General features: G+C 36.2%; 1 protein-coding gene across 3 annotated transcripts in view; it reads left to right on the forward strand.

Moving 5' to 3' along the window:
- LOC149568860 (nucleotide/nucleic acid binding protein) overlaps positions 1–13389 on the forward strand; it is a 146330-nt gene that overhangs the window by 37709 nt on the left and 95232 nt on the right. For all 3 annotated transcript variants that reach the window (XM_089821740.1, XM_089821741.1, XM_089821742.1), the window contains one exon: positions 1639–1762. In XM_089821740.1, the coding sequence (XP_089677866.1) occupies positions 1639–1762 (124 nt within the window). The remainder of the gene's footprint in view (positions 1–1638; positions 1763–13389) is intronic.

The following is a 13389-nucleotide window of genomic DNA, read 5'->3' on the forward strand; positions in this document are numbered from 1 at the left end:
GCATGCGTGTGTGTGTGTGTGTATATATATATACAGTTTGCCACTCGTTAAGGTCAGACAATTAATTGTAGACTTATCTTTGTGTTTAGCACTGCGAATCAGTACTGCAGTCATCTATTAAATAGATAAAGGTTGCTTCAGAATTCTTATACATAGCTATTTTCTTATGAATAATCTGCCATCAATCAATAGAAACATTATAGATTTTGTTACACAGATGCTCTCCAGATGTTCCTGAATGCTGTCTGGGTTCTCTCCAGATGCTCTTGAATGCATCCCGCACGCATCCATAGGAGTTGGAAGAGCTTCCTGTGCGCATCGGTGCAACAATCAAACACATCTGTGCATCCTTAAGTACCTGCACCAACATCCGAGGAATTCACAAACACACGAGTATCTTAGGTATATATATAGGTATCTTGGTGTTGTTATATTAAGACATGCTTTACACAACAAAAGGTTCTCAAAAGGTAACAAATTTTGTTAATGCTTAGCGATTTTTCTTTTATTATACGGTGACATATGATAACTGGTTAGCTCATGGTCGTTCGAAGTATACTCTTGCTTGCCTAGCTGTTTACCCTTAGCCATGGTCGTTTAGGATTCATACTTGTTTGCCCAATGATAGGTGGTGCCTTCATGCCCAATTCCTTCTCAGGCAATGTTTTACCCCTTCGCATTCTTGCAAGAGAAATTTATCATGATAATAACATATTTCTCATCATTTTATGGAATCAAAATTATCATAGCATATGATGATATTAGCCAACCATCTCCAATTCATATATCATCATAACGATTAACCAATATGCCAATTTCCGATGAGGTCATAATGAATAACCAACAGTTCATTTTCTCATGAGACCATAATGAATAACTAACTTAACCAATCACTCAAGTTCTCATGAAGCCTCAACAGCTATAAGGAACATTTAAAATTGAGCAAAAAATTGGGATGTAACACCCATGATAAATTAGGGAGCTGAAATCCAAAATTTTGAAGTCAGAAATAACATATCAAACATTTGATCTACAGGATTTGATACCTACTGCCATGATTTATATTCATGAATGTTTATTTGTGTGAATGAAATCTGTATTGGTAAGCTGAAAATATTACATGCTTTAATGTTTCCATTTCTCATCTCAACTTTCAATTGTACATTTCCTTTTTAATTTATATTATTTCTTTTTCCACTGACCCAATCGCATATCAGATCTCATCTCAACTTCCAGTTATACATTTCCTTTTTAATTTATTTATTTTCCACTGACTCATATGCATATGTCTTTGATGATTTACAGTTATCACAGATGATAACTAATGTACCAATATCACATATGAAATTAGTCTTATTTATTACAAAAACTACTATAACATCAAAGTGAGTGACTGGCATTAGATTATTCACGATTCATCATCTACATAAAGCCTAAGAATGTATCTAATATCAATACTGGCAGCCAATATTTTTAGAAATTGATTTTCATGTGAAAACATTGTGTCTGCATGGAAATACAAGATAAGAACAAATCGGTTTTAGAGGATGTTTTAAAAAGTTTTCTTTCTCATTGGACTTGAATTAAAGACTTGGATGACTGCACAGTTTTGAGCACTTATTTTGGTCAATTCTCCAGAACTCATGGCACCGAAGCACTTGGAACGAACACTTTCAAACAGCAGAGGGAAGAACAAAGAAAGTTATCAGAAGCAAGTGGTGACACACGGGCATGGAATTCTTTGTTCATGCATCCTGACACGGTATGGAACTAGAAGTTGTATTTTCTTTAGGTCATGTTACTCTTACCTATGTAATATTGGAATGCAACCAATATTGCATTGAATAATTTTATTATTTATTTATTATCTAAACATATGCCTTGCCTTTATACAGCTGAGTATCTTTGTTAAGTATAATACCAATATTTTTGTTAGTATTTTAAGACATTTTTTTTAATGCTGGTTAAACATTTTAACCTGACTGGTGACATTGGCATAACATGCCCTCTGGTACGATGTGAAACGCTTCTGTGCTGGTCCGCTGGAGCTATGAAGCGGAGAGGTCACAAACGCGGGACCTCATCACTAATTATTGCAGCTGAGGCTCAGACCCGTGACAACATAGGATTATTGAAGGCACAAGCCTATGATTATAATGGCCCAGTGGTGGGTTTAACCTTGGTGGGCACACCAGCACCACCACCACTTCACCAACACAATAATACAATATGGAATGAACTCCAGATAGTTTTAGACAATTAAAAATGCATAAGAGACGTATTTTCTGGAGGATTAATTTCTTGCTTTTCAAACTTGAAGATGGATTTGGGTTAGGATCTCAAGCATTGGATGGAATTCAGAAGAGCTGTTTATGCATTGGAGCACGACAATTTGCAAACTATTTTTTAAAAACTTATCCTACATGATACCCTTAATTTTATTAGATATTTATTATACATTTTTTTGATTAAAATAATGAAAAATATTTTCTTACAATTTAATTAAAACCTGTATTCCATGTTTTATGGTAGTGATTTTTGATCCAGATAACTAGACAGTTTGTCCAAACACTTGACAAATATAAATAGAGATGAGGGATATAAATAAATAATTCTTGGGATCCTATTGCCAATCGAAATCATGAAAGTAAAACTAAATCAAATTTAACATTTATTGTTGGGAGCTCAAATTTATTTAGTATATAATTACAATTTCTTTATGCTGAGGGATTTGAATTTAGTAATTCTTGGGGACCTATCTAAAGTTTAATTAAATTTAAATTTATTAAAAAATGATACACGAGTAAGGCAATATCAAATTTAGCATTTGTTGTTTTACTTATTTTGAAGAGTTTAAAGAGAGATTTTATTGGGACCCTTGACACAACGGACTAGGGGCATGACATGCAGTTCAACCAGCTACATATACTAGCAAAAATTAAGAGCCAAACCTCAAATTAAGATCTAAACAACCTGCAGAAGCTAAAGATACTATAACCTAAATTGAGAACCATATACAAAATCATAATAGAAATGGCTGGCAGTCTAGGTTTATGCTTCTGCATCTCCAAAACACCTTCTTCTGAATCTGTATCTACTCTAGTGGTCAAGTGTCATTTTTTGAGCCATTTCATGAGAAATCACCTGGCAACACAATACACAGCTTGGGGTCCATCTGTTGAAAGACAGGGAGTCGTAATTTGGAGTATAACTGTCATAAGTTCATAACCATTCAATTTTCATAACAATATTTTGCTTCATTGGCCTTTTTTTAATAAATACATTTCTGTGACAATAGTTAATAAACAAACTTGGGGGATATTAAACTATACAGCCATTGGCAATTTGGGAATTCAAGTGTACATACCATTATATTTCACTCAGTTGTTTGAGGAATATTTAAACATTGCATTAGGTTCTTATGATCCTAGTATTAGGATACATGGCCTATTCTAAAGGAAACAAACTTACATGGGTGGGTATAATTTGAATAACTTAGATTAGATTAAGTAAATCAAATCTCTAGTAAATCTAACCATATGTGATAAGCAACCTACATCTCCAGCATTTTACATTTTACATGTAGTCTTACTCCTAGGTGAGAAATAATAGGGTATGTGAACTAGGACATACTCTCAATTTGACATACCTACGATCAATAATAGGTGTTCCCAGCTGTATCTCATTGAGATATGGCCTCTAGGATCTGCTCCTCTAGGTGGTATTTGATCTCACCTCAACTCCTCTTCAAGCGGGGATTTTAAGTCTTGGTGTAATAACACCCCCCACCCCATCCAGAACAATTTTTTTAATTGTATTTGTTTTGAACAGATCGTATGAAACAGTCCAAATACTAGAATCTAAAAAATTAAAAATACACAGGGAGACTACAACAAGTAATGATGACTTTTTTTTCAATATTAATTTCTGCCTTTGACATACCTAAAATCAATACAAGGAATTCCCAGCTATACCTCATTGAGATATGGCCTCTCGGAGCTGCTCCTCTGGGTGGCATTTGATCTCACCTCAACTGCTCTTCAAGTGGGGATTTTAAGTCTTGGTGTAATAACACCCCATCCCCACCCTGTCCAGACTAATTTTAAATTTTTTTAATTCTATTTGTTTTGAACAGATCATATGAAATAGTCCATAATAAAAATACACAGGAAGAATACAACAAGTAACAGTGATATTTAAAAAAAATTAATTTCTGCCTTTGAGAATTACTGGGGTATTGAAGTTCATGCTCTGACCTGATACAAGCGAAGGCATGTCAACAAGCCACTGGACTACAAATTTGCATACTCCTGTATAGAACCAGTCTCAATACAACTGCAACTAAGGTCAAACAAGCTTCCAGAGAGCTCAACTGCACTGTCTTGATAAGAGAACTAATAACAAGTTCTTCAGTCATGAGCTACAAATGCAGAACAATAAGGAACAGAATCACACCAGTTAGGAGGTCTCGATTCTCACAGAGGCCACCCATGGGACTTGCAGTTTGGAAAATATTTTGTTCGATAGCCTTTTATTGACCAGAGACCTGCTTGTGGAAAATTTCAACTAAGGAAGTTCACCACCCGAGCCCATGTCACTCAATAGTCCTTTCTTCCCACTTCCAATAGTCGTAAGCTATTTAAGGTAATCATTGACATTTTCTAAATCCTGTCAATACCCACATGGTGGCTAGACAGTCAAGAGCATATGAAATATCATTGCGAAGACCAATCCTTTAGTCAAGAAGGATATCCTTACACTCTCAGCTCCTCACTTTTATAAGATGATACTCAAATCAATTCTCTGTAACTAATGGGAACGTCTACCTCCCAGTATGCTTTATGCAAAATGCTATTGGGATTATTGTTCGCACCAAAAGCTTTAGACCAGATTCGACTTCTCGCATATACTTTGAGGGACAAGGTGTTCATTCATGAAAAGACTCATGTATGCAACTTGAATACCACCAAACTCCAACCAACAGATAAGACACCATTTTCCTGAGTTTCCCTTTCAATTTCAAAAGAACTCTCCACCTTAGCTCCTGTCCACATAGATGATGCAGAAGTTTTCCAGGGGATTCCATGCACACAAGTTCTGATAAAGAGACGACAGAACAATAGAAAGATTCTACACTAGCCTGGGTATTCAAAACTTTACATAGAACAACTGGGCATCTACACTAATTCCAAGCTGTTAATGTTTCTTCAAGAGCACTCACAACAACTAGAAGTATTCGCCTGTTACAAGTGTAACTCATTTCATGATAAAATAATAGACATGCTCAGATTTTTAAAACTCGTGATTCTAAGAAAGAAGTCAAGCAGCTCCTGTGTAGGCTGGGTATGAGAACAGCTGTCTTTAACTTTTTTATGACACACATTGGCAGGTCCATTTAAAAGCCACAATGATTTGATTAATGACACAATATTCCAAGTTTCACAAATTAGTGAGCACTCCTTTTCACTTCTAAACTGATTATTATTTCCTTATACCAAATGCATCTAATGCTGTAATTTACCGTAATAATATCTTACAATTTTGAAGATAATGTTCCCCTGAAGAGTTGTGATTTCTAGAAACTGCAACCAATTTATAATTCTGCAACTTTCCTGTTCAAAATTTGAATTCCAGTCTGCCCTACGTGGAATATTCCCAACTCCTCTTTGTCGAATATAGTAGCTACGAGATAGATCTGCCAGTGGCGATATTCTTCTCTGCATTCTTCTGTACCTGTTGATTGTTTGCTAAGACATCGTGCAATGCCTCCTGTTACTTCTTATCGATCTCCTTATGATCCTGCTGCTCTATGTCTTTTCTACTCCTATCACGTCTGCAGTTTTGGAGAACTTTATATTATATCACAGTCATACATGCTTTGTTTATCTGTTATTCATCACACATTTGGTATCATGCATATATGTGGCATCATGGTCATCTGGCATTGTGCGTATGTATTTGCGTCGTCAAGACTTTTCATAAAGGCATCAGTAATTATATTGATGTTTAATGAGTCGATGAGTTTGACTCAAAAGCTGCACAGTTAAAATCCTGATAGCAATATTACAACTCTTTATATTGCTGATTCATATTCTGTGGTGGCGATTTTATTATTATCATGGTCAGTTTATCTTATCATGTGTGGCAATGAATTTTGTATCTGTCAATTATCTTCATGAACAGAAGTCTCCTATTCTACTGTATGGACTTTTTATTGTCGCAGACGTTATTATTCATTCTAATGAGTACTTGTATTACTCACGGACCTCTGCATATGTAGCATTGTGTTCTAAATTCTTGTGATCTTGACGAGGAGAATTGCCTTAAAAGGTTAGTCTGATATACGTCAGTTCTTGGAGATATATATATGCTCTGTTCTATATATGATCAATCGGTTAAAGATTATTCTGCGCTATTGTATTTAGTCTGAGATAGATCATATATATATGTATATCAAGTTTATACACTTTTCTGTGTTGGTCTTTTTGCTTCTGATCTTCGTGTCATCATTTAGCAGTCACAGTGATTCATTTGGTTAATGTTAAGTTTCAAGCTTATTGATTGTCAAATTGAGACATCAACAAGGAGCAGTCTTGTAACTTCAGATTGAGTCTGAATAAAGGCATTATCTGTTTTGTGGGCTGGGTTGTTTCCCTCGGAGAGAAGGGTTTTTCCCAGGGAAAATCCTTAGTACTATTTGTTTTCCGAGCTTTAGATTTTTTTCATTTATAGTTCTTGTTTAAAATTTAACATGGTATCAGAGCGGGTCTAAGAAAATGATCTAGAACCAACCAGAATATCAAGTCATTCTTGTGTTAGCTGCTCTACTTTTAGTTGTTGATTTTTCAGCTTATGACAATGCTGAATGGTTTGAAAGTTGAAGATAGATTAGATGGATCTTCAAACTTCTCTTTATGGAAGCCTAGGATACTGATTGCACTTGAAGAGAATGATCTGCTGGACTATGTAAATTCTGACGTTATAGAGCCATTGGAAGAATCTGAAAGAACACAATGGAAAAAGAACAAGATCACGACAAAGAAGATTATGATCGGTTCAGTTAAGGATCATCTAATTCCCATTATGTCAAAACTGTATTCAGCCAAAGATGTTTCAGACTCTCAAGGACCTGTATGAATTCCACATCACTTCTAGAGCTCTAACTCTGAGACGTCAACTTCTGCATGTGAAAATGGTTAGAGGTAAATCGGTTGTTTCATATTTTATGAAGATGACAGAGAAAGGACCAACCTGGTGCAATTGGTGAATCTTTTGCAAATAAGGTTTTAGTTATGCTTGCGATGAATGGACTTCTCCACTCTTGGGAGTCCTTCATTCAATGTGTTAGTGGAAGAGATGAGCTTCCTAAATTTGATAGGTTGAGAGCTGATTGCATTCAAGAAGAATGCAGATTAGAAGCTAGAGGAAATGGGTGTTAAAAATCATCATGAAGAATATTATGTACTTGCGGCCCACACCTCAAAAGGAAAAGGAAGGAAATGAAATTTCAAAAGATTCAAAGAAAAGAACTTTGAGTCTCTTCACTCCAAGAAAAAGAAAAGGAATCTTTCTAGGATCCATTGCTACAGATGTGACAAAAATGGACACTTTGCTAGATATTGTATCTCTAGACCAAACCCTCAAGCAACCACTGCCAATGTAGAAAATTCTTCTCCTCAAATAGAGTCAAGTGAAAACTTTGAAGGATTCTTATTTATTTCTGCAATCTTTAGCAATGTTCCTATAAACTACCATACATTGCCAGTTGACAGCAGAGCATCTCATCATGTTATGGGTTACTGAGATCACCTCTTCAACCTGAAAGAAAAAGATCCTAATTCAAGTTATCATTGGTAATAATGCATGTTATTCTGTGAAGGATGTTGGTTCTACTTTCTTCTAGCTGAATTGCAGAATTCTACACTTAGAGCGATATTCTCTTCGTTCCTGACACTAAGAGAAATCTGATTTCTATATCAGCATTAGAAGACAAATACTATCATGTTGCCTTTTGTAATGGAAAAGTTCTCGCATGGAAGAAATCCAACATTCAATCAACTCATAAGATTAGAGTTCATCATGACAGTTTTAACAAGCTTTCAGCTTGTCCTATTCAAGCTTCAGCTCATGGTACTTTATGTTAATGTGAACTTTGGCACAAAAGATTAAGACATCCAAATTTCAAAACTTTATCTTTTGTGGAGAAGGTTGTGGTTGGCATTCCAAAGCTGAACCAAAACCATGAAGGGGTTTGCAAGGGATGTGCTCTAGGTAAGAATGTTAAGAGTACTTTTCATGGTAGTGAAAGTAGAGCAAAGAAATCCTGGAGTTAATTCATTCTGATTTATGTGGTCCTATGTCAGTTGCAAAGAAAATTGGATGCCATGGCCTCAACATGAAAGAAATTTTGTTCTCCAAGCTCCAATGATGAACACAAAGGATCTTATTTCTATCCTGCACCATTTCAAAAACCACGATTAAAAAACCTTGGCAACTGGGTAGATTTGCATACACCCATCTAGGATGTAGGCTTCCAAACTTTAAAAATCTATGAGTGAAGGGTGCTCAAACTTGGTCAAAAATCCTTGAGTTGTCCAATAATTCCAAGTTGTGAAAAACCTTTGACATTATGAGTCATTTTGTTGTCAACCTCGTTGAAATCCACAGGGATAGCTTTGGCCAAATAGGCTAGCCTAGAGACCCTCTTTCTAGAGTCTTGAATTTGTTTTGTCAAGGTCTTGACATACAACCATGGAAGCTTGCTCAAATTGCATGCTTTAGAACCATGTAAAGGGTCATTTGAAAACAGTGTAAAACCAATAATGGGGTATGTTGGGACGCCAGGACAAGGTGACAAAGGGCCTCAATTTTAGGACGATGAGGGGACGGTGGGGGGTGGGTGGGTTGTGGTTGTTGTGTACTATACATGTAGAACTTGAAATGCTAGTTATAAAATGATGTTTTAGTGTGACATACCGAATTGAAATACTTGAACATAACAAAATCGTAACACTAACCAAAACCATTGAACATTTAACATACTAACATAGTACATACCATATAGCAACATTCAATAATCAAAATCCAAATAGAAATTCAAGTATCCATCTTGGCAATTATGTGGTTGTATAATGGCGAAGGTGGGGTACTTAGGTACGCAAGTACCTCTCGAGGACGAGTACTTTGAGGTTCTGGTGGGGATGCGAGTCCTCATGTTTCATTGTTTGAAAACCATGTAGAGCATCCTTAGCCCTCCGCAGGGGCATTATGACAGACAAGCTCCCTACTATTTTGTGAAGAAATACCACAGGTGCTAAACTTTAGTCAATTCCTGTGTTTAGTCCTACATTTGCAAATCCTCCAGTTGCAAGCAGCGGCAACAACTTTTCTTTGTTTCCACAGATTGCCTCATAGAGCACGACTCCACAACATTTGTGCGTCCTCTTGTGTAGCTCGCAAGGTCATTAGGACAAACAAGCTCCCTACTATTTTGTGAAAAGATACCACAGGTGCCAAACTCTAGTCAATTCTTGTGTCTAGTCCTACATTTGCAAGCCCTCCAGTTGCAAGCATCGCAACAATTTTGCTTTGTTTCCACAAATTGCCTCATAGAGCATGGCTCCCACAATATTTGGGCGTCCTCTTGTGTAGTTCTTGCCGAGAGTGGTTTTGACATAGGCGAAACCTTAGGTGCAGGAGAAAAGCATAATGATTTCATCCCTTCCCTCTAAACGAACTTCACCCTTTATTGATCAACAACGATGGTCTTTAGTTAGTGTGATCTTTATTGAAGACCTTCGACTAAATGTGGTTGCCAGTAAATAATTGATCCAATCTTCAAGCTAGTTGCAAGCTCTAGACGTTGTCCTCAAACCTTTTGTGTAACAACTAAAATTTCCAAACCTTAAATACTCTTTATCTTATCAAATAAACTAAGCTAGTTATCCATTCACATGAAAAGGAATAACGAATTATAACAGATTAATTGCATTCTCATGTAAAGGCCTTAACTACCAACTGAATGATTAACTATCTTTAGAAGAAATGATGAAAATAGATTAACCATCTATATCACACATGATAAGTAAAACAATATCCAATTGTAATATTCTAACTACCATTTTGTATAAATAATAAGGTAACTCTAATAAAATATATAGCTGAAACTGAAATAAGATGCAACTGAAAGAGAACAAGGACATACTAACAAGGTTTAGATCACTCCATGCCAAAAAAGTAGCATCGGATCTGTTCTGTGCAAGTCTTGACATTTGGAAGAGGGGAAAAGCATTGCCAGAGGTTTAACCTCCCAACCATGTACCTAGTGTAATCCCCACTCATTCTCTATTAAGAGTGGCCCAACCCTACACGAGATAAGGCACGTATACATCATCTCGTCCAGCCACTTGGGCATCTTGATGTTAAAGTTGTCAACTACATAGCCAACTAGACTGTAGAACCCTCTTGACAGACTATGCATCCGACTATGAGCTATCCTAACCTCTAGTAATCATAGCTGCTTTGTTCACCACTAAACCTACCCTGGCTAGGGATTCTCCAAGCACACTATGTGCCTAATTACGCACCACTTGACTCGACAGACAAAATAATAGCCAATTCCCACCATGAGTTGAGTAGATTACTAATTCTAGATTGTATTTTCATCTTAGTTCTGATACATCTTTCCATTTTTTGAAAATTGTTCATATTGTCTAATTTAGATGGACTACACCACTCATCTTTGCCATTCTTGGCCATCCATGATGATCATTGGTGGAACCTTTCAGCTTACATTATGTTTGTTAAATGATATAAAGAATTATCTTTTGCCTTTCAAGAGTTTTCTGAATGAGGACAAGAAAGAGCTATGATTTCTAAGTAATTATACACCCTTCAAAAAGGGGTACACTTCCATAATCTTAGAGGTATATGAGATTGATGCCATTGTATTTGGAAGCACACGACATATACACAATATTCTTCTCATTACAATACATAAGCTTTAGATAGGAAATACATAAAAAGAGAGAAACAGAGACAATTTGTAAGCCCACGACTCCTTGCATGATTGGTATGACAGTCCCTCGCTTGCATATAATATTACAGGGTCCAATTGGACCGCTTTTAAATGACTTATCTGCAATAGTCTATCATCGGCAAAGTATGAAATAACATTGAAAATTCAGGAGATACAACTTGACAAGAGGCGGCGATGTATATATCAATTGCTTCTTCTCACCCAAGCTACAACTCCAATGAGTCTCAATCGGATATCATTGTTCAGTGTAAGCTAGTAGAGCAAAATAAATTGGCTTGTAAATATCTCTGATTGATCACTATAGATTGGCAACTATAAATGGATGAACTGGGAACAATGTTTTGGGTGATTACGATTGCCAACTATATAAAAAAAAGGCTTGGTTATCACATGAACGAATGGGTGCAAGGAGTTACATGCTTGAAAAATGGGTAGGGCGTGCGTTTGCAATTTTGGCAAAAATATGAATAATAAAGGTCAAAATATTAAATGGAACATAAGAGGCCTTTAGACTATATGAGATAAATTTATTTGTTTTGGTATTAGAGCTTTAATCTTGGCAAGGTCTACTGCAATTCCTTTTGTGGAGATAATATATCCTAAATACTGAATCTCCTCTTGATAGAAAGAGTATTTAGACAATTTCCCGTACAACTTGTGGTCATGCAACCCCCGAAGAACTATTTCTAGATGTTTTTGATGCTCTTCCTCATTCCGAGAATAAATAAGGATATCATCAATGAAGACCAATACAAACTTGTCTAAACAATCTTGAAATATACAAGTTGTAAGTTTCATAAATGTTGTAGGGGCAGTGGTTAATCTGAAGGGTACGATTGTGAATTCATAATGCCCATAACAGGTTTTAAAGGTTGTTTTATGAATATCTTCCTCTTTTATTTTGAGTTGGTGATAGTTTGATCTAATATCAATCTTAGAAAATATTGTTGCCCCTCTCATTTGATCAAATAGCTCATCGATTTGGGGAAGTGGATATCTATTTTTGATGATTACCTTGTTAAGCATTCTATATTATCTATACACAACCTTATGGTTCCATTCTTTTAAACAAACACTACTGGGGCTCCCCAAGGAGAGACGCTAGGGCAGATGAGTTTCTTGTCTAGTAATTCCTGTGACTGCAATTCCATCAAAATTGTAGTAGTCATTCTATAAGGCGATCTAGATATGGGTTCTACTCTTGGCACCAAATCTATGGTGAAATCAAATATTTTAGGAGGTAATCCATTTAGCTGCTCCATAAACATATCTTGAAAATTTTGAAGGTAAGGATACCTTTCTGCAAAAGATTCTTTCATTCCTTCCTTGATTTCCCCATCGTCAAGAATGTAATCATCTTGGTAATCCGTTTCTTGAACCTCACTTAGATCTTCATTTTTTTTTGCATAAAGCTCACACCCTTTTCTTCTACATCTTTTAAATTGCATGGCTTATATTTGACGAGTTTTAACTTTATGTGGTATTCCTTGAATAATCACACGGTTCCCATTGTCACCTAAGCATTCCACTATTTTTGCGAGACAATCCACTTTTGCCTTATATTTGCTAAGCCAATTGATTCCTTTAATAATATCATAAGACCCCAGAGGTGCTACATGCAAGTTAAACTCACCGAAAAAGTTGGAGAATCTACCTTAGCCTCAAACAAACATTGATCTGCTGAAGCCGTTGACTGGTTTGCATACTCAACAGTCCAAGGGTCTTCCATATATCCAATTCTTTCCGGAAACCTACTTAACAACTTTGTAGATATAAAACACTCAATGGCTCCAATGTCAATTATTAAAGAGACAGAGTTTCCATATTATCTTACTTGGGGTTTCTATAGGACCCAGATGGTGCTCTTCTTGACAGTCATCTATTGCTTCATGAATCCTTTGCTGAAAGACGATTCGCTGAGGTGTTAATGAAGGACACGTTGGCTGATTAGATGTGCCCTTACTAGGGCACTGATTGGCATAATGTTCTCTGCCAAAGACGAAACAACCCCTTGTTGGTCCCTTCTTTTCATTTTCCTTGCTGCTATTATTAACGTTGGAATTGCCCTTGAAATCCTTACCATTGTTTGCTTTGAACTCATGTTTGTTGGTCTTGAAGTTCTTGAAACTCTTTTTTCTAAGTTCCTTGGTCAAAACTAGAGGAACTCCAATTTGCTTTCCTTTTATTATCTCAGATGGAATGATCCTTCGTTAATTTTTGCTTCTGTTTGATGGCCTTTTCAAAAGCCTCCTCCATGGTTTGAAGTCGAGCCATACATCGCATGATAAACTTCCTGACCTTGAAATTTCCATGCTATCGACAAGAAGCGACATACTTTAGAAGTTGAGTGA

This window comes from Cupressus sempervirens, chromosome 3 (genome assembly GCF_028749045.1).
Source record: "Cupressus sempervirens isolate cs-2001-9-10 chromosome 3, ASM2874904v1, whole genome shotgun sequence".
Lineage (NCBI taxonomy): Eukaryota > Viridiplantae > Streptophyta > Pinopsida > Cupressales > Cupressaceae > Cupressus > Cupressus sempervirens.